The following is a 19,317-nucleotide window of genomic DNA, read 5'->3' on the forward strand; positions in this document are numbered from 1 at the left end:
AGACCCCACGCACCATCTCGGCACGGAGCCATCCCATGGCCCGATCTCGACCTGCCGGACTGCCTCAACAAAAAGTGGTCGCCATGACGACCCTTTCTATCGGGCTGCCCGCTCCGCCTAGTGGAGCACGGACGCGGCCGTTCAAAGCGAGGCCCAGCACGCACCGAGGGCCCGCTTCGGCTAAAAGTCGACCTAACCTCTAACCTGGTTACCGTCGATGCTTCACCTGCATGCTTACACCCCGCAGCCCGTTCCTTGCTCACACATCCAGCCGTTCCCATGCTCCTCGTACCTTTCCTTACACACCCAGGTACCCTCATTCCACTCACAGCCTTGGTCACACACCTGACCACCGAACACTTTGGCACACATTCGTTGGTCGCACACCTCACCAACACACCTCTTCGCGCCCCCTCCTCGGTCACCTCCTCTGTGACAATCACAGGTGTGCTCTCATTCGCACACCCAACCACGTGCCTCACCACCAACTCCAGCGTGCATTCCCACTCACGCTCTACCATTCCAGGTGTGCATCCTTCCATCCCAGGTGTACATCCTCGCTCACCTGTCACAACCAACTCACGCTCCTTGTCACTCTTACTACTCTCACCACCACTCTTGACAACGCACTCACCCTTACTCTTGACAGCGCACTCTTTCCTCATGCACCCGTCCGTTACACACCTCTCTCGCGCACACCCCTGCGCACACTCTCCCGTCACACCCTCTGTAACACTCACCACCGGTGTGCATTCTTCCTTGCCTTTGACAGCGCACTCTTTCCCCATGCACCCGTCCGTCACACACCTTTCTCGCGCACACTCTTGCGCACACTCTCCCGTCACACCCTCTGTAACACTTACCACACCGCGCTTCCATGTGCTCCCTCGCACACGCGCTACGACCGACTCACTCTCGCCAGCACCCTCACTCCTTGGCACGCACTTTTTCCTCACACACCCCAGAGTCGGACTTTCTCGCACACCTCCTTTTTCGCACACCAGACCTGTCGCACACTTCACCCACGGCCTCTCACGAACACCCGGGTCCATCTCGACCCCCAAGCTTCTTAAATCCCCTGGCGCATCATACGCACGACCATATTGGTCACCACTTACACCGGGTCCTCTTCCTCTTCGCTTCTCCTCCATCACCTGCGAATCCCTCATCCGGTTAATGAGCACATCATCACGATCCAAACACAGACTTTGGACCAATTCTTTTATTTCCTCTTTTATCTCTTTCTTATCCTCTCTCCGTCGCTTCTTAATTTCGCTCACCCCTCCTTCCACTTCTTCTAATTTCTGCTTCACCTCTTTTATTCCCCGGTACGTCTCCTCAAGCTCGTCCTCCAAGGCTACCTTGACCGTTTCCATGTGCGTCCTCACCTGCCGGTCCTTCGTCTCCATTACCTCTATCACCTCGTCCAGCCTCGTTGTCAGTCCCTCACGTACCATCTGACATTCCCTCTTCGTCGCTACCAAGTCATCTTTTAGTTCTTTCTGTGTCGCTTTTAAACCTCCTAATACCGCAGTGTTCCTTTGAACCTGCTCCACTAACTCCTTTTGTCCCACTGTCAGTTGTTCTACTCCCAGCGTCAACTCCTCTATACCCCCTTGCAATTTTACAGTCCCCTTTCTCACCTCCTTCTCCATGCGCTCCTTACAGTGCCTCACCTCCTCGCGCACTCCTCCGACCTCCTCACTCACTCCTCTTCTGATCTCCTCTCCCATCACTTGCATCTCCTGCCCAGATGCCACCCTCATCTGCTCCATTTCCTCCCTGTGAGCATCCAGTTTGGTTTCTACCCCCATTCTGACCCCCTCTATCTGCTGCCCCATTTGTTTAACTTCCCTTTCCGCTTGGTCCCTCATGTCCCTCAATTTGCCTTCCATACTGTTTTCTAACCCCTCTAACCCCTTTTGCATCCCTTCCATTTGATTCTCTTCAGCGGCCATTCTGTTTTCTACCCCCATTAACCCATTTCTCACCTCTTTTATCCCGTTGTCTAACCCCTCAAAATTATTGTCTAACTTCTCACCGGTACCCCTCGCTTCGTCCCTCATTACCCCCATTTGGTTTCCCATTACCCCCAATTGGCCCTCCAATCGCTCACTCTGAGCCCTCATTTCCTCCCTCATTTGCTCGCTATTCTGGGCCATAAGGGCCTTCATTTGTATGAAAAAAAGGTCCAAATTTACCAGCGGCGCTACTACGGTCGCGGGCGTGGGCGCCGTGGCCATGTGCGAGGCGCTATTTCGCGCGTCTGCTACCCTCGCTGCTTCGCTCTCCTCGCGTCCCTCAATTTGGTCCTGGACCGACCCTGCCTCACTCTCCTCTACCGGACCCCAGCTGTCTTGATCCGCCATAGCGCGACTTTCAAAATTCGGGTTTTTATATTTTGTAAAACACAATCAAATTTCGCCTTTATAATTTCGAGCGCGTAAACGCGCTCCGGATCGAATTCTACTTCCCAAAATTTGGGCCTAACAAATTTAGTCCCAGGTCCGAATCCGACACTCCTGACACCAATTGTTACAGACACGACTTTGATGTTATGGTGGGCCGAGCGGAATGGCCGCCGTGTCCGCACAAGTTACCCGATTATACTCGAACGTTGCCGAGTCGCGCTACGCTAAATCAATTGAGGAAAAGGACACAACGGCTGGGTTAAAATGACACGACACCAAGGGTTCAGTTCTCAAGACCTCCGGAGGAGGTTATATTAGGGCGGAAGGTCAGATTACAACGACAAGAGGGACAGCATAGAAAGGCAGGCACTTAGACACACTCTTATATTAGCCCCGACAGACGACAGATAAACGGGACAAAACTGACTCACACGGGGATTGATGGCAAGGAAAGCGGGTAGTCGATGGCTCAAGGTGCACTCTTGGCTCAAGGACAGAATCGACCCGGTCCGGTCCAATGATGCGGGAGGTCTCACTCAGCGCTCGAAGGTGACTTTCTTTCTCCAAGCTGGGGGCGCATCTCACGTCACGTCCGGTAAGTCGCTGCGTATATCCGGCGGGGAGTGACACGCCCTCGGCTCGTTAGCTCCGCCCCAGATGGAATCGGCCCGTTGCTTCTCATTGGGTGCGGGGGTTACCGGCTCCGCCCTTGACGAGGGGCCGACAGGCAGCCCCTTCGTGGTAACCCCGTCGGTGCACATGGGTAATGGCGGCTAACCGAGCCGGAGTGAGGACGCACACTCCCCGCGCGCGCCGTTGTTGTAGTTGTTGTAGTTGTTGTTGTAGTTGTTGTTTGGGGAAGAAGATGGGAGGAGGTATGGGAAGGTCCTAAACTCACTACTGGTGCCATATAATCACATTCTGGTGCAACGAAGAGTCAGAATTAATGGAAACGAGTCCTTAACTGACATAGACTAAGAATAACTAGCAAGATGTCCGAAAGTTGTCTACGTGAGATGCGGTGGACCTGGGCACGACATTTAATGGGGGAAAAAGGGGAAGGTCGGTTCTACAGAGTGTTGTTTACAGACAATGGGACTAGGGAATGGGGGATTGGGGATAGTTGGGGAGTATTGGGGAAATAGGGGAGTATTTACAAGCGGATATTGAGGCCAAGTCCCATATCCGCAACAATATATATATATATATATATATATATATATATATATATATATATATATATATATATATATATATATATATAAATAAATAAATAAATAAATAAATAAATAAATAAATAAATAAATAAATAAATATAATCAGTGCAGTTCATTAATCGTTATTCTGCTTTTGGTTGCAGGTTTTACAAAAGATCCATTTGGTGAGGATCCTTTTAAAGCAGCTGATCCATTTCCGAAGCCAAGCACAAATTCCTTTGGGAAATCTGGTGAAGACTTCTTTGCGAAATCTGGTACAGATTCATTCTCTTCATCAGGATCAGAGGCTTTTGCAAAGAAAGATCCATTTTCAAAATCTGGTTCAGATCCCTTTGGGAAAGCTGGAGCAGATCCATTTGGAAATTCGGGTGTGGATCTCTTCCCTTCGTCGGGATCGGATCCTTTCAACAGCACTGGAAACAAGGTTTGTTTGGACATTTCACTGTTTTGCACATTTCCGTTGTATTTGTCAACGTTGCTTTCGTCTTCTTCATGTTACAGATCTATTTCTAAGATAATATTTGTTAAAGGGTAACCCACGTAATTTTTTTTTCAAACCATTGAAAATCATTAATCATGGTCTAAATTGAAGGGGGGAATTTCTTGAATTTTTCTGCCAATCACAAAGCGCTGAAAAATGCCCTAGAGTGTCAATTTTCGATTTCGCCAGTGACGTTATGGTGAAAATCAGAGATGTCCACAGCTGACTCCAAAGTGAGCTTTTATTCACTCGAATGCAACATATCTATAGGAAAGAATATAAGGCACTAATAAGCAAGCATTCCCAAACAACCTCCATTTATACTGAGGCAATGCCGAGACAATGCGATTACATAGGCATGTCATCATCGTCCTTACCAACTTGGAGACCACAACAGCAGAAATAAAATCCCTCCTCGCTTACAGGTAGCTTTGTAAGCCGTCCCCAAGACGCGTGGTCAATTCAGGGACTGCATCATCAGTAATGTGTTCAGGGAGGAGGGCACTGCTCGGAGATGCAACCCACAATTGCATATCATTCACCCACCATTAAAGTTTCAGCCAGCACGCAAGACTAACAGTATAAATGTATAAAATATAAAGCAATCATGTCAAATACAGTAAGTATCCCAACAACTCGTCACAATCCCAAGCGTTGGGGTCGACGACATTCCAGGCGCGAGTCCTGTAGCTAACCGAACCGCGCTCGATCACGGGAGCCGTCGGACAAGGCGAATCAGGAGATGCTACCCCAGCATTCCCCATCTGTCGTGGCATGTCGTCACTCGCAGCCTGACCCGGCCTTGGGGTTCCCCGTAGCACGGACACCTCAACCTCGGCGATCGGATCCGCGGTGCCCATGTCATGACGGGGCCCCTCATCCTCGGGCCCTTCCCCGCAGGGCGCTAAATGTTGGATCGATACGGTCAACAAACAGCCGTCCTTCAACCGTACGGTCGCGTACTGTGGATTCACCTGCACAAGTTGCACCAAATCTATGGTCGGTTCGTACTTGCTCTGTCGTACCGTCTGCTTCCGATATGCGGGGCCTAAATCGACAAGCCAAACGGGCAGCGACTGTCCGCTGGCGCCGCGACGCTGAAAGCGAAACAAACGCTCGTGCGGAGTTTGATTCGTGGCCGTGCATAGTAACGTACCAAGGGCGTGTAATGCTTCAGGCACCACTTGGGGCCATTGGTGCAGCCCCATCGACTGCGTACGCAATCGCATCATTACGGCCTTCCAGATCACACCATTAAATCGTTCCACCTGGACATTCCCTCAGGATGATAGGGAGTCATTCGGCTGGCGGCTATCCCCAGGCCCACGAGGAAGGTCCGTACCTCCTGAGACATAAATGCAGCGCCACGATCGGAGTGCTCGAACCCCATATACCCGAACATGATAAACAGCTGACGCAGGCATCGAATGACCGTGCTGGAGGACATGTCCGAGCACGGAAACGCGAACAAAAAACGCTAATACTCATCAACCACGGTCAACATGTAACGTAGAGTGCTCTGCATGGGTAAGGGACCCTTAAAATCAATGCTTGGCCATTCCCACGGTCGACTCGCTTGAATGAGAGTCCCAACTGGCGGTTTGTAGAACCGCGGCCTCAACTCAGCGCACACCAAGCACATTCGACATAGGTGTCTGACATCCTCAATCGAAAAGGGTAAGTTGCGGCAGCGCACAAAATGAGCAAGGTGAGTTACCCCTGGATGGCACAACGAGTCATGAATGCGCTTCAGGTCCTCCGAAGTCATGCCGGCACAAATCGATGGGCGGGATAGCGCGTCGGCTACATTTTCGCTCCCGGTCGATAGATTATGTCATAACAGTAGTCAGCTAATTTGACCCGCCATCGAGATATTTTCTCATTTTGAATGCGTTGAGGGTGCTTGTGGCTGTACATAAATGTGACGGACTGTTGGTCAGTCAGGAGATCAAATTTCCAGCCTAACAGCAAGTGGCGCCACCGTCTGACAGACTCCATGACTGCGTAAGCTTCTTTTTCTATCGCAGAGTGTTTGCGTTCGCTCGAGGTCAATGTCCTGGAAAAGAATGCCACAGGCTTAACCCCTTGGGTGAGGGTGGCTGTGATCGCACAGTCGGAGGCGTCTGTCTCAACGAGAAATGGAATGTTGTCATCAATAGAAGTCACACAGGCCCCCGCGATATCCTCCTTCAGAAGTGGAAAGGCATCCTGGGCGTCCTGCTTCAGAGGGAAAGCTTTGCAGTCCACCAAAGGCCTTATTTTCTCTGACTAGCCTTGGACCCACCTCAAGTAATGTGTGAAATGCCCTAGGCTCCACCTCAGGGACACTCGATCACACGGTGCCGCCATTTCTAGCAGAGGCCGAAGGTGCTCGGCGTCAGGTTTTATCTCCCTGCCGGTCACTGTGTACCCCAGGAGGTCGATTGTTTTGGTAGCATAGTGGCACTTCTCCTCATTGAAGGTCAGATTGTAACGACGTGCCACCTCCAAGAATCATTTCAAGTTAGCGTCGTGCCCCTCCAGAGTATGTCCGCAGACCGTCACGTTAGCCACGTAAACGAAGATGGCTTTCAGTTTCTCTTTAACCAAGATGTCATCTATTGCACGTTGAAAACATGCCACCCCATTCGTGACCCCAAACGGAATTCGATGAAATTGATACAACCGTTGTCCGGATTGGAACCCGGTATAGGCCCTATCTGACTCCCTGATCGGTATTTGATGATACGCGGATTTTAGGTCCAAGGTACTGAAGACCCTATACTTAGCCACTTCTCTCATTTTTGGCAGGGGATACGCATCTAATTGCGTAAATCTATTTACAGTCTGACTGTAATCGATGACGAGTCTTTTTCTATGATTTTCAGTGTGCACCACCAGTACCTGTGCTCTCCATGGGGATCTACTCAGCTCGATAATGTCCTTGCGGAGCATACGCTTAGTCTCGTCTTCGATATAGAGGGCATCGGCGTGAGTATACCTCCGCGACTTCACGGTTAGAGGTCTGCAATCGGCAGTTAGGCTAGGGAACAGAGCCGGGGGGGGGGGGGGGGGAGTCTATAGTCATCTCGGCTAGGCCGCATACCGAGAGTGTGTTATCCCCTTCCCCAAAACGCATTTCCAGACGTCCGCGTCTGCACAAGAAGTCATGACCCAGCAGCACATCGGCACACAAATCTGGCATTACTGCGGTTCTAACATCAGCATACAACTTATCATTGACTCCCAGTTTGAGAGAACACACGCCTTTGGTTTGAACACACAGTCCCAATGAGGCCAGGTAGATGCGGCCGGTATCCGATCCCACTGCCCAGCCATATCATTGCACCAACGTTTGGCTGACGAAGCTAGAGCTGCTCCCTGTGTCAACAAGTGCCTCCGCGGGAATTCCTGCCACGAGCACACGCAGTACGGCGCTGCACAATCTGCGCGATATCCCCGGATCTCCGGCACGCACCGTACGTGAGGTGTTCGTCCCCGCGAGGGTCGGGCGCTGTGCTTTCGCTGCCCAGCACACCTGGGCGAAGTGACCTTTTCTCCCGCAATTATGACACTCGCAATTCCTCGCAGGGCCGGTCGCTTGAGGGTGTCTTTTGTTGCCGCAAAAATAACATTTTGCGTTCTCCGTCGAAGAAGAGGTGGTGGCTGCAGCGTTCGGGTTTTCGTCCGCTCCTGACCTCGGCAAAGCCGACGTGGCTTCCGGAAACACTGCGAGGGACTGCTCAGTCAGTGCCGCCGGCTCCGGGAGCACCTCGGCAATGGCTCCCGCCGTGAGGAAGGAGCCGCTGTACGCCTCCACACGAGCTGTGTCCAGCTGCAGTACGTGAGCCTTGTCACACGCTTGTTGAAAGGTTAATGTGGCTTCCTCAAGCAACCGAAACCTGATTGCTGGCGAGGCGATTCCCGCCATGAAGGCATCCCGCATGAGGTCGTCGGTCGACTCTGCAACCGTTCAGGCTTCCATCAAACAATCTTTCCCCAGGCGTATCAACTCCTGGATATAATGCTCCTGGCTCTCCGACGGATCTTGGCGCCGGGTGGCGAGCATGTGCCTGCCGTACAACGCACTTTGTTGCTTTTCGAAGATGCATCTCAACATTGTAACGGCATCATCATACGTGGTGCATTGGGATATGTAGCCATAAACAATATCGCTGACGTGACAGGTCAGAATCGATAGCCTCTGTGGCCCGGAGAGATCCAGAACCACCGCGATGTAATTCTGGAGAGAGCTGTACCAATGGCCCCATTGGTCCGCGGCATTCGTCGCTTGACGGTCGCCTGAGAAGACCTCGAGACACAGCAGCTTCTCCATCGCTCCAAGCGCAGGATTCGGAGTGAATAAAAAAGTGGTGAAAATCAGAGATGTCCACAGCTGACTCCAAAGTGAGCTTTTATTCACTCGAATGCAACACATCTATAGGAAAGAATATAAGGCACTAATAAGCAAGCATTCCCAAACAACCTCCATTTATACTGAGGCAATGCCGATTCAATGCGAGTACATAGGCATGTCATCATCGTCCTTTCCAACTTGGAGACCACAACAGCAGAAATAAGATCCCTCCTCGCTTACAGGTAGCTTTGTAAGCCGTCCCCAAGACGTGCGGTCGATTCAGGGACTGCATCATCAGTAATGTGTTCAGGGAGGAGGGCACTGCTCGGAGATGCAACCCACGATTTCATATCAGACGTCACATAATGATCTCACCTCGATCCTAACGGTGACTTGCATAGAGAAACTGTCCATGTCGAGCTCGGATTCCGATACTGATTCCCCCATCATTAGCAACTCTGAGGATTCTGGGCATGTTGAAACTGTTCAGTGGGATTGTGAAGGAGCTATTGAAGATAAAATTAGTGACAGAAACACTTTCAGAGGAAAGTGTGAGGATGGTGGGTGGTCGCAGGTATTGTTAGCTATGGTTTTTTGAGCTCTTCAGATGCATTGGGCAAGGTGGCGGTGATGTTAGCCAGCACATCTAGCGAGGTGAGATCAGTCACCGACAGACCAACACAGGTGTTTGATTCACCACTCAAATCGCCTATGGCCATATGCTGGTAGATCCGTAGAGATGATCTTGGTTTCGTGTGATGGTTGTTTCTCCACTTAATCATGAGGGGGCATCCTCTATCTCAATCATGGTGAATAACCATAAGATCTATCCATCTCTGTTGTTTCATAACAGTGTTCTGTAAAATGTTCCCATCATCAAAGCGAACATTTTGTAAGCCCGATCCACACTTGGGTATTCCGGACGAACCTCGTCCAATTTCTGTCAACTCTCGGATATTTTGGCCATTGGTGTAGCATGAAACCATCTCACTTTGTATTACTACAACCACCAATGACGCATTGACCCAGCCTATTTGTAGAAACTCCAAAATGATTTGCCGTTTGAGTCAAGTCATTCCTTGATATTACCCGTGCACAATACGGAAGTGGCAGTCGACTTAATGGTGCGACGTCATGCCTAATCATGAAGAAGATTTCGACTTTTAATCGCAAAATTACCAACTTTATAAAACGGAAATCAGAAAACGACACATCATATCTATTTTGTTTTGGTATCAAAGGATAGATTAGTGTCGAGGTGGTCTGAGCGTTTGGGTGTTCCTTTACGTTCTGTGACCACATTCATAAACCTGGCAATCCATGTGTTTTAACAAATATAAATTGGATTTATCTATGAACCCCATGTCTATTTATGTTTCCTGTTACAATTTCTCAACATATTTATCAACAACATTGGTCATTATATAGGGCTGGCAGGATGACCTAAAGGTTAAAGGTACGCACCCTCGCCTTTAGGCTATCTAGCCTGAGTTTGAATCTTGGCCCAACTATACTAACTATAATCCCGGTGTTGGCAGAGTGATTCATTATTGTGTCCCTTTGATGGACGTTAAGCTGGGCCTCCCATTTGCCAGCATTAGTTGGTGGACGTTAGAGATCACACGGTTTCCTTCACGAAGAGTAGGCAAGCTGCTATCGCTGGCGCCATGATCAAATTCAAAGTCCTGTCCTAAAAACTTAGCCGAACATCAGGCTAGCCGTTAGCCGGTTTGTGAAAGACTTCAGCCAAAAACTTCCCATGGACAACCCCACAAGAACGTGGGAATAATTGTGGCCGTTTAAGAAAGAAAGATTATTAGAAGAACAATCGCACTTTACACGAAAATTACCGTCATCAGGAAAAAGCTTTACAATTTCATTTTTGTAGATTATCAGATAAATACAAAGAAGTATCGTTGTGTAACAAAATACATTTTGTTATACCTTTGCCCTATGTAGAGTGACCTCCCTTTCGCCGATCCATTTGCTCCTGGCGGTGTGAAGCCGAAAGCTGGTAAGGAATTGCTGTAGGTTTCTGAAACAACTCTTTGCCGTCAGTTTGGCATTTTTGTTTGGTGGGATTTTTTTTGGGAAAGCGATCTTTCTGTCATCGATTTCCAGCCATCTGCTGTTGTGTTAACATTCTAACTGCTATTGAATAATTTTGGAGCTAATACTTAGTTTCGCTAAAGGAGAAGCTTCGATGATTTTTAAAAAAATAGAAGAGGGTAAATGCACACTTTCAATTACATTGGTGTGTCCTGCTCTTTCAGGTAAATCCATGCTGAGTCTTGATCCTTTCTCCTCGTTTACAGAAACTCAGCGGGTAAGATGTGCAGGGGTTATACCATGAGAACAATCTTTTGCATTGCCAAATGGTGCTGTTTTTTCCTTTTTCTTAAAGCATTTCACTAAGATGTGTCATAATATACTGGTAATGTAGCTTGACTGCAGTGAGTGGCATACATCGACTGTGCAGTGAGTGGTATACATCGACTGTGCAGCGAGTGACATAGCTCGACTGTGCAGCAAGTGGCATAGTTCGACAGTGCAGCAAGTGGCATAGCTCGACTGTGCAGCGAGTAGCATAGCTCGACAGTGCAGCGAGTAGCATAGCTTGACTGTGCAGTGAGTGGCATAGCTCGACAGTGCAGCGAGTAGCATTGCTCGACTGTGCAGCGAGTAGCATAGCTCGACCGTGTAGCGAGTAGCATTGCTCGACTGTGCAGTGAGTAGCATAGCTTGACTGTGCAGTGAGTAGCATAGCTCGACAGTGCAGCGAGTGGCATAGTTCGACAGTGCAGCAAGTGGCATAGCTCGATTGTGCAGCGAGTGGTATAGCTCGACTGTGCAGCGAGTAGCATAGCTCGACTGTGCAGTGAGTGGCATAGCTCGACAGTGTAGCGAGTAGCATTGCTCGACTGTGCAGCGAGTAGCATAGCTTGACTGTGCAGTGAGTGGCATAGCTCGACAGTGCAACGAGTGGCATAGTTCGACAGTGCAGCAAGTGGCATAGCTCGATTGTGCAGCGAGTGGTATAGCTCGACTGTGCAGCGAGTAGCATAGCTCGACTGTGCAGTGAGTGGCATAGCTCGACTGTGCAGTGAGTGGCATAGCTTGACTGTGCAGTGAGTGGCATAGCTCGACAGTGCAGTGAGTGGCATAGTTCGACAGTGCAGCAAGTGGCATAGCTCGACTGTGCAGCGAGTAGCATAGCTCGACAGTGCAGCGAGTAGCATAGCTTGACTGTGCAGTGAGTGGCATAGCTCGACTGTGCAGTGAGTAGCATTGCTCGACTGTGCAGCGAGTAGCATAGCTTGACTGTGCAGTGAGTGGCATAGCTCGACAGTGCAGCGAGTGGCATAGTTCGACAGTGCAGCAAGTGGCATAGCTCGACTGTGCAGCGAGTGGCATAGTTCGACAGTGCAGCAAGTGGCATAGCTCGACTGTGCAGCGAGTGGCATATCTCGACTGTGCAGTGAGTGGCATAGCTCGACTGCAGCGAGTGGCATAGTTCGACTGTGCAGCGAGTAGCATAGCTCGACTGTGCAGTGAGTGGTATAGCTCGACTGTGCAGCGAGTGGCATAGTTCGACAGTGCAGCGAGTGGCATAGCTCGACTGTGCAGCGAGTGGCATAGCTCGACTGTGCAGCGAGTGGCATAACTCGACTGTGCAGCAAGTGGCATAGCTCGACTGTGCAGTGAGTGGCATAGCTCGACTGCAGCGAGTAGCATAGCTTGACTGTGCAGTGAGTGGCATAGCTCGACAGTGCAGCGAGTGGCATAGTTCGACAGTGCAGCAAGTGGCATAGCTCGACTGTGCAGCGAGTGGCATAGCTCGACTGTGCAGCGAGTGGCATAACTCGACTGTGCAGCAAGTGGCATAGCTCTACTGTGCAGCGAGTGGTGGAGCTTGACCATGCAGGGAGCAGCATAGCTCGGCCTTGCAGGTGCAACGTAGCTCGTCCTTGCAGGTGCAACGTAGCTCGGCCTTGCAGGTGCAACGTAGCTCGTCCTTGCAGTGTGCGACATAGCTTGGCCTTGCAGTGAGCGTAGCTTGGCCTTGCAGAGTGTGGCATAGCACGGCCTTGCAGTGAGCATAGCTTGGCCTTGCAGAGTGTAGCATAGCTTGGCCTTGTCGTGAGCGTAGCTTGGCCTTGCAGAGTGTGGCATAGCTCGGCCCTGCAGTGAGCGTAGCTTGGCCTTGCAGAGTGTGGCATAGCTTGGCCTTGCAGTGAGCGTAGCTTGGCCTTGCAGAGTGTGGCATAGCTCGGCCTTGCAGCGAGCGACGTAGCTCGGCCTTGCAGTGAGCGTAGCTTGCCCTTGCAGAGTGCGATGGAGCTCGGCCTTGCAGCAAACGGAGTAGCTCGGCCTTGCAGCAAACGGAGTAGCTCGGCCTTGCAGCGTGCGATGGAGCTCAGCCTTGCAGCTTGCGATGTAGCTCGGCCTTGCAGGGTGCGATGGATCTCGGTCTTGCAGCAAACGGAGGAGCTCAGCCTTTCAGCATGCGACGTAGCTCAGCCTTGCAGCTTGCGACGTAGCTTGGCCTTGCAGCTTGCGACATAGCTCGGCCTTGCAGCTTGCGACGTAGCTCGGCCTTGCAGCTTGCGACGTAGCTCAGCCTTGCAGCTTGCGACGTAGCTCGGCCTTGCAGCTTGCGATGTAGCTCGGCCTTGCAGCATGCGACGTAGCTCGGCCTTGCAGCATGCGGATTAGCTCGGCCTTGCAGCATGCGACGTAGCTCGGCCTTGCAGCGTGCAACTTAGCTCGACCTTGCAGCATGCGACGTAGCTCGGCCTTGCAGCATGCGACTTAGCTCGGCCTTGCAGCATGCGACTTAGCTCGGCCTTGCAGCATGCGACTTAGCTCGACCTTGCAGCATGCGACGTAGCTCGGCCTTGCAGCGTGCTACGTAGCTCGGCCTTGCAGCGTGTGACGTAACTCGGCCCTGCAGCGTGCGACGTAGCTCGGCCTTGCAGCGTGCGACGTAGCTCGGCCTTGCAGGGTGCGACGTAGCTCGGCCTTGCAGAGTGTGACGTAGCTCGGCCTTGCAGCTTGCGACGTAGCTCGGCCTTGCAGCGTACGACGTAGCTCGGCCTTGCAGCGTGCGACGTAGCTCGGCCTTGCAGCGTGCGACGTAGCTCGGCCTTGCAGCATGTGACGCAGCTCGGCCTTGCAGCTTGCGACGTAGCTCGGCCGTGCAGCGTGCGACGTAGCTCGGCCTTGCAGCGTGCGACGTAGCTCGGCCTTGCAGCATGCGACGTAGCTCGGCCTTGCAGCGTGCGACATAGCTCGGCCTTGCAGCTTGCGACGGAGCTCGGCCTTGCAGCGTGCGATGTAGCTCGGCCTTGCAGCGTGCGATGTAGCTCGGCCTTGCAGCGTGCGATGGAGCTCGGCCTTGCAGCATGCGATGGAGCTCAGCCTTGCAGCGTGCAATGGAGTTCGGCCTTGCAGCATGCGACATAGCTCGGTCTTGCAGCAAACGGAGTAGCTCGGCCTTGCAGCGTGTGAAGTAGCTCGGTCTTGCAGCAAACGGTGTAGCTCGACCTTGCAGCAAGCGGCGTAGCTCGGCCTTGCAGTGAGCGACGTAGCTCAGCCTTGCAGCGTGCGACGTAGCTCGGCCTTGCAGCGAGCGACGTAGCTCGGCCTTGCAGTGAGCGGTGTAGCTCAGCCTTGCAGTTAGCGGGGTGGCTCGGCCTTGCAGTTAGCGGGGTAGCTCGGCCTTGCAGTTAGCGGGGTAGCTCGGCCTTGCAGTTAGCGGGGTAGCTCAGCCTTGCAGTTAGTGGGGTAGCTCGGCCTTGCAGTTAGCGGGGTAGCTCGGCCTTGCCGTTAGCGGGGTAGCTCGGCCTTGCAGTTAGCGGGGTAGCTCGGCCTTGCAGTTAGCGGGGTAGCTCAGCCTTGCAGTTAGCGGGGTAGCTCGGCCTTGCAGTTAGCGGGGTAGCTCGTCCTTGCAGTTGGCGGGGTAGCTCGTCCTTGCAGTTAGCGGAGTAGCTTGGCTACATACTGAAAATTTGAGTGAGCACGAAACATTTTGTAAATATGGAATGATTGAAGAGAACAAAGGCATTAAAAAATGTCATTAGACATATGTAATTTTTTTGCTAAATATCTGCCATACCAATTGCATATCATAACAATGTAGGGAAACTAGCTGGCCATTGTGTTCTGCAACTTAAACCAGAGGTTACTGAAATTGACTTTCTCCTGCGGATAATTTAAGTGCTGAACTGAACCAAATACCAGTATAGTGTAGACCTGGTGCATGTGTAAAGTATTTTGTTCCAAGATCATTGTATGTTTATTGCTGATGCTTGAAATATGCAAGGTGACCATAAAGAGAGTTAGATGATGTTACCTTTAAGAGGTAGTTTGTTGTAAAAATGGAATTATTACAGAGAAGATAAGTGCCGCAAGTTGATCAAGTAATTCAAATTTGAACTTGGGACAAAAGACAGTATTGCGTGTAGATTAGCCAAGGTTATTTTGAACTATCCATGTATCTGTTTGTTTTCACCATCCATCCACACTTTTCATCCCTTCTTTAGCCTTCCAGTGCTGAACCTCGTGTTGGTGGTTCTTCTGGGACATTTTCAGATGACCCTTTTGTGCCAAAGGGTCCAATGTTGCCCCCTAAACGTAGCGCCCCACCACGCCCAAGACCCCCTGTCTCCACTGGTAAGGTTATTTATTAAAGTTGCTTCATATTGCATCGTTTTGTATTGTTTGGTTGTGTTGTAACTTTTCTTCAACAAACCCACTCTCTTCCAGGCCATTCTCCTCCCATTAGGCGTCCGGCCTCCACTGACCCTTTCAGCAGTGAACCATTTGCCCCTCAACCCAATGCTCCAGACCTGGGCTTGGTTGGTGCCTTGCATCCCAGCACGTGCACAACAACACCAGGCCACCATCGTTCTCTGATTAGCAATTTGCATCTTGCATAATGCTTCTCAAACAAGCAACCATTATGAAAAAACACTTCATTTATTCTGTTTGCACCCCTTCTTGATTTCATAAGCAAAATTATTAAGGGTTAATCCAGAAGGAAAAAAATAAATTGCATCCTACAGAGTTGGGTTGGTTTGTATTCCCATCTGAGCACATAAGCTCATGATGCTGGGATTTTAATTGCGTAAAAGACATTGATTTGTCCAATATGTCCTAACGTATTGGCATTCGTGTCGAAGTATGCTGCATGATGTCTCTTAATGTTTTTATCTAAATTAAATGTGCACAAGCCCTTCTGAGAAAAAAATACAATGATAAGACTTTTGGGCCACTTCTGATCATAATTATATATGAAATCAATCTGATATTTTCTTTTGGCAATCTTGCATCCTTGCAAATGTTAGTCACATTCAACAAAACATAGACTTTCCACAACTGCTCCATGTGAGGGTTGTTCAAATTTGGCCTGGATTTCTGTTTTGTAAAGGCAGAGCAATGCAAGTGAACTTATAACTTTTGAGGGAATATTATTTTCTTTATTTGTGTATAGGAGCCCGCATGAATGATCAATCACTTATTTCCTGTTTTACTTTACAAACCATATTTCTTGCCTTACAAGAACCGCTTTACAACAATTTTCCTGCTTTAATGCACATGCTGAAGATCAAGATGTTAGTAAGTGAGATACAAATAATTATAAAATTTCTGCTCAACAAAAACATCAAGCGTGTTGAAATTTGCTCAAGATTGGCTGCAAAGTGTGATGAGTGTGAGGCTCGCCTGTCAAAGACATCTGTCTTCTAGAGCATTTTGGGAGCATGAGGTTTTTGTTGAATGAGGCTGTTAAGAATGATGTCCTGCACTGCGGTAACTTTCACATCCGAAGTAATTTTACACTTCAAGCATAAAGTGCTTCCACGCTCATGTGTGTTGTTATGGTTGTGCCTTGCGATAGTTATTCTATTTTAGATTTCTATCTCGTTTTTTACTTTTGGCCAAAGTCACTCTTCAGTGGCTCGGCAAGCAAAGTTCAACTGCAGGAAGTTAAATGTATCTCCTCGTGCTGGAAATAATTTTATTCCCTGGAATAGTTTTGATTCCTTGAAAAAAACAGCCTAATTTTCAGGGCTGTTACTAAAACACTTAAAAAGGGGTAGGGAAGCTTTGCTATTGGTGTATTTTGGAAAATTTGATCATAGCTCTTGAGAAACATTGTACGTTGTATTTCCACCATAACGTGTCTATGGCATTTTCTCAGAAGTCAGAAAAAATTATATTTTATTTTTACATCTTGTCAAGTATCTTGTCTACATCCATAAAAGTGGTGGGAAACAAAATAAAATTTCAATGACTTCCTAGTTGTATCACACGTTTTCAGTCACCCTCATTTTACAAAATGAAAACATGTATCGATTGTAGAAACAATGATGAAAGATTTTGATTTTCTTTTCTTTTTTCAGCCTTTTTTGCCATACTGACTCCATTTGCCATTTGCCATACATTGATGGCAAAGGACTATTCAACGGGGGCTGTGTATTTGTTTTTGCTGATCGCCGCTTGCCTGTCTTTGTGTCTCTTTTTCTGTAACTCCTCTCACAGCTTGGCAACGAGGCAGCCCAGATTGCCTGGGCACGCAGAGAAAGCACGCGTGCTGAGACCGAGCGACGTGCTCGACTCCGGCAACAGGAACATGCTGACCTTGCCCTCGCCATAGCGCTCAGCAAGGCTGATATGGGTTCTAGTTAGACTCTTTCAATTGCACACACCGTGAATATCGCACACCCATCCTGATGTCTACAAGTGCAGGCTTTACTCCATCCTACTGATGTTATTTTACAAGTGTATTGTGAATCCTTCTGGATTAAGGGAACAAGAGATCTTACTCTTAAGGGAACAATAGATTAAGGGAACAAGAGATCAAGCCACTTGGTTTGATAGCTCAAGATCCCATCGAGTAAATATTCAGCTAACTATTTTGTTGTAAAGAGAGTTTGTGCTCCATGGTGGAGGAGATACTTCTACTCCTAAACGACTCTATCAGAATATTTTATTGTCATTTCATATCATTGTTCTGATTATGGCTGCCTCTATCTATCTGGCAACTGCTTGTCTTGCTTTCCTGAATTCTTCTCTGTGATTACTTTTAAACTATTAAATCTAACTCTATCTGCTTGAATTTGCAAGAACTTGAGATTTTCTTTGTTTAAATTGATACCCGATGCATCAACAAATACAGACTTGGCATTTAATATGGAATATTTTTTTTTTCTTGACTTGGGTTTACTTTCTTAACTCAGTATATCAATCTGGTGAGTTTCTTTTACACTTTGGTGATTTATTTGTTAAAGGAACCATGTCACTGATTGTCTGTCGCAGCAAGAAGTCAACAACAGTATTATATCACAGGTGGCGTAGCAAAATGTACGGACAGGTGCATTTGATGATTGTCTTCACAGTCGGGTATACAAGGGTTGTTGCGTTCTGTATTAGTGGAAAACAACTGCTGCACATCTCCAAAAGTTATTGCCGCTTCCTCTGGAGATGGTCCGTCAACTCGACAATGCTGTTTGTCATGGAGTGGTGGCTTTACGAAATTACGGCATGAAACAGTGTGCTATTGCTCGGCAGTGTCGTATCACTCAAGGTCAGGTGTCAAAGATCCTGAAACGAAATGCTCAGAGGGGTGTCCCTACTCCAATACCGAGGCCAGGACGTCCCCGCAGAACCACAAGGAGGGATGATCGCCAGCTGCACCGGTTAGTCCGCAATGGCAGTACCAAGTCAGCTAATCGGCTTAGGTCTGAATGCCTCAACTGAATGAAAGCTGAATGCTCAACTGAAAAAGCTGAATGCCTCAACTCTGTGTTTGCCTCTAAATCTTGTGTCCCAACCCCATCCCTCTCTGTACCCACCATACCCAATCGTACCCTGCTGCTCCTGGACCCCGTGTCCTTTCCTCCTGACAAGGTGGAAAAGTTTCTGTCAACCCTCGACTCTGATTCTGCAACTGGACCCAACGGCATCAGCCCACGGGTCCTAAAATCCTGCTCTGCTGCTCTATCTCACCCTCTCTCTGTTCTCTTCACCCTCTCTTTTGCTCAAGGTCAACTGCCATCTGCTTGGAAATCAGCCAACATCACCGCTTTGCACAAAAAAGGTGCAAAAACAGATCCTAGCAACTACAGACCAATCAGCCTTCTCCCAATTATCAGCAAAGTCATGGAATCCATCATTGCTTCGGATATGAAATCTTTCCTCTTCTCCAATGGCTTGATCTCTGATCATCAATTTGGTTTCAGACCAGGTCACTCTACTCTGGACATGCTGCTTCTGCTGTCTCAACAATGGATGGAGGTCCTCAACGCCAAACAGGAAATTAGAGCTGTCTCCCTTGACATTTCACGTGCCTTCGATACGGTCTGGCACCCCGCTCTGCTCACCAAACTCTCCTCCTTTGGTATCCATGGAAATCTCCACGCATGGCTGGCGGACTTCCTCTCTAGTCGTCGTCAACGTGTGGCCCTGAATGGGTTTCTCTCATCTCCTCTTCCTGTTCAGGCTGGAGTTCCCCAAGGCAGTGTTCTGGGCCCCGTGCTTTTTCTGGTCTTCATCAATGATCTCTCTGACTCTCTTGAAAATCCTCTCTATCTCTTTGCTGATGACTCCACTCTCTGCCGCTCCAATTCCTCTTCCCTCAGATCGGCAGTCTGCAGCCTCCTCACTCTCTGAAGACTTGGACAAAATCACAGACTGGTCAAACAAGTGGAACATGTCTTTCAATCCTGACAAATCTCACACTCTTACTATGTCTCTCCGAAAAGATCGACTGGACAACCCTCCCATCTACTTTCTCAACAATCCTCTCCAAGAAGTTCTGTCGCTCAAGCTTTTGGGTCTCACTATCTGCCATGATCTTTCTTGGGAAAA

At 49.2% G+C, this 19,317-nt stretch overlaps 1 protein-coding gene across 2 annotated transcripts in view; it reads left to right on the forward strand.

Moving 5' to 3' along the window:
- Nucleotides 1-17,566, forward strand: part of LOC137421594 (uncharacterized) — a 152,513-nt gene extending 134,947 nt beyond the window's left edge. For both annotated transcript variants that reach the window (XM_068107802.2, XM_068107803.2), the window contains 6 exons: nucleotides 3,772-4,052; nucleotides 10,405-10,459; nucleotides 10,719-10,771; nucleotides 14,991-15,120; nucleotides 15,214-15,305; nucleotides 16,990-17,566. In XM_068107802.2, the coding sequence (XP_067963903.1) occupies nucleotides 3,772-4,052; nucleotides 10,405-10,459; nucleotides 10,719-10,771; nucleotides 14,991-15,120; nucleotides 15,214-15,305; nucleotides 16,990-17,136 (758 nt within the window). In that variant the 3' untranslated portion in view covers nucleotides 17,137-17,566. The remainder of the gene's footprint in view (nucleotides 1-3,771; nucleotides 4,053-10,404; nucleotides 10,460-10,718; nucleotides 10,772-14,990; nucleotides 15,121-15,213; nucleotides 15,306-16,989) is intronic.
- The last annotated feature ends 1,751 nt before the right edge of the window (nucleotides 17,567-19,317 follow it).

Source organism: Myxine glutinosa, chromosome 2, assembly GCF_964187855.1.
Source record: "Myxine glutinosa chromosome 2, kmMyxGlut1.1, whole genome shotgun sequence".
Lineage (NCBI taxonomy): Eukaryota > Metazoa > Chordata > Myxini > Myxiniformes > Myxinidae > Myxine > Myxine glutinosa.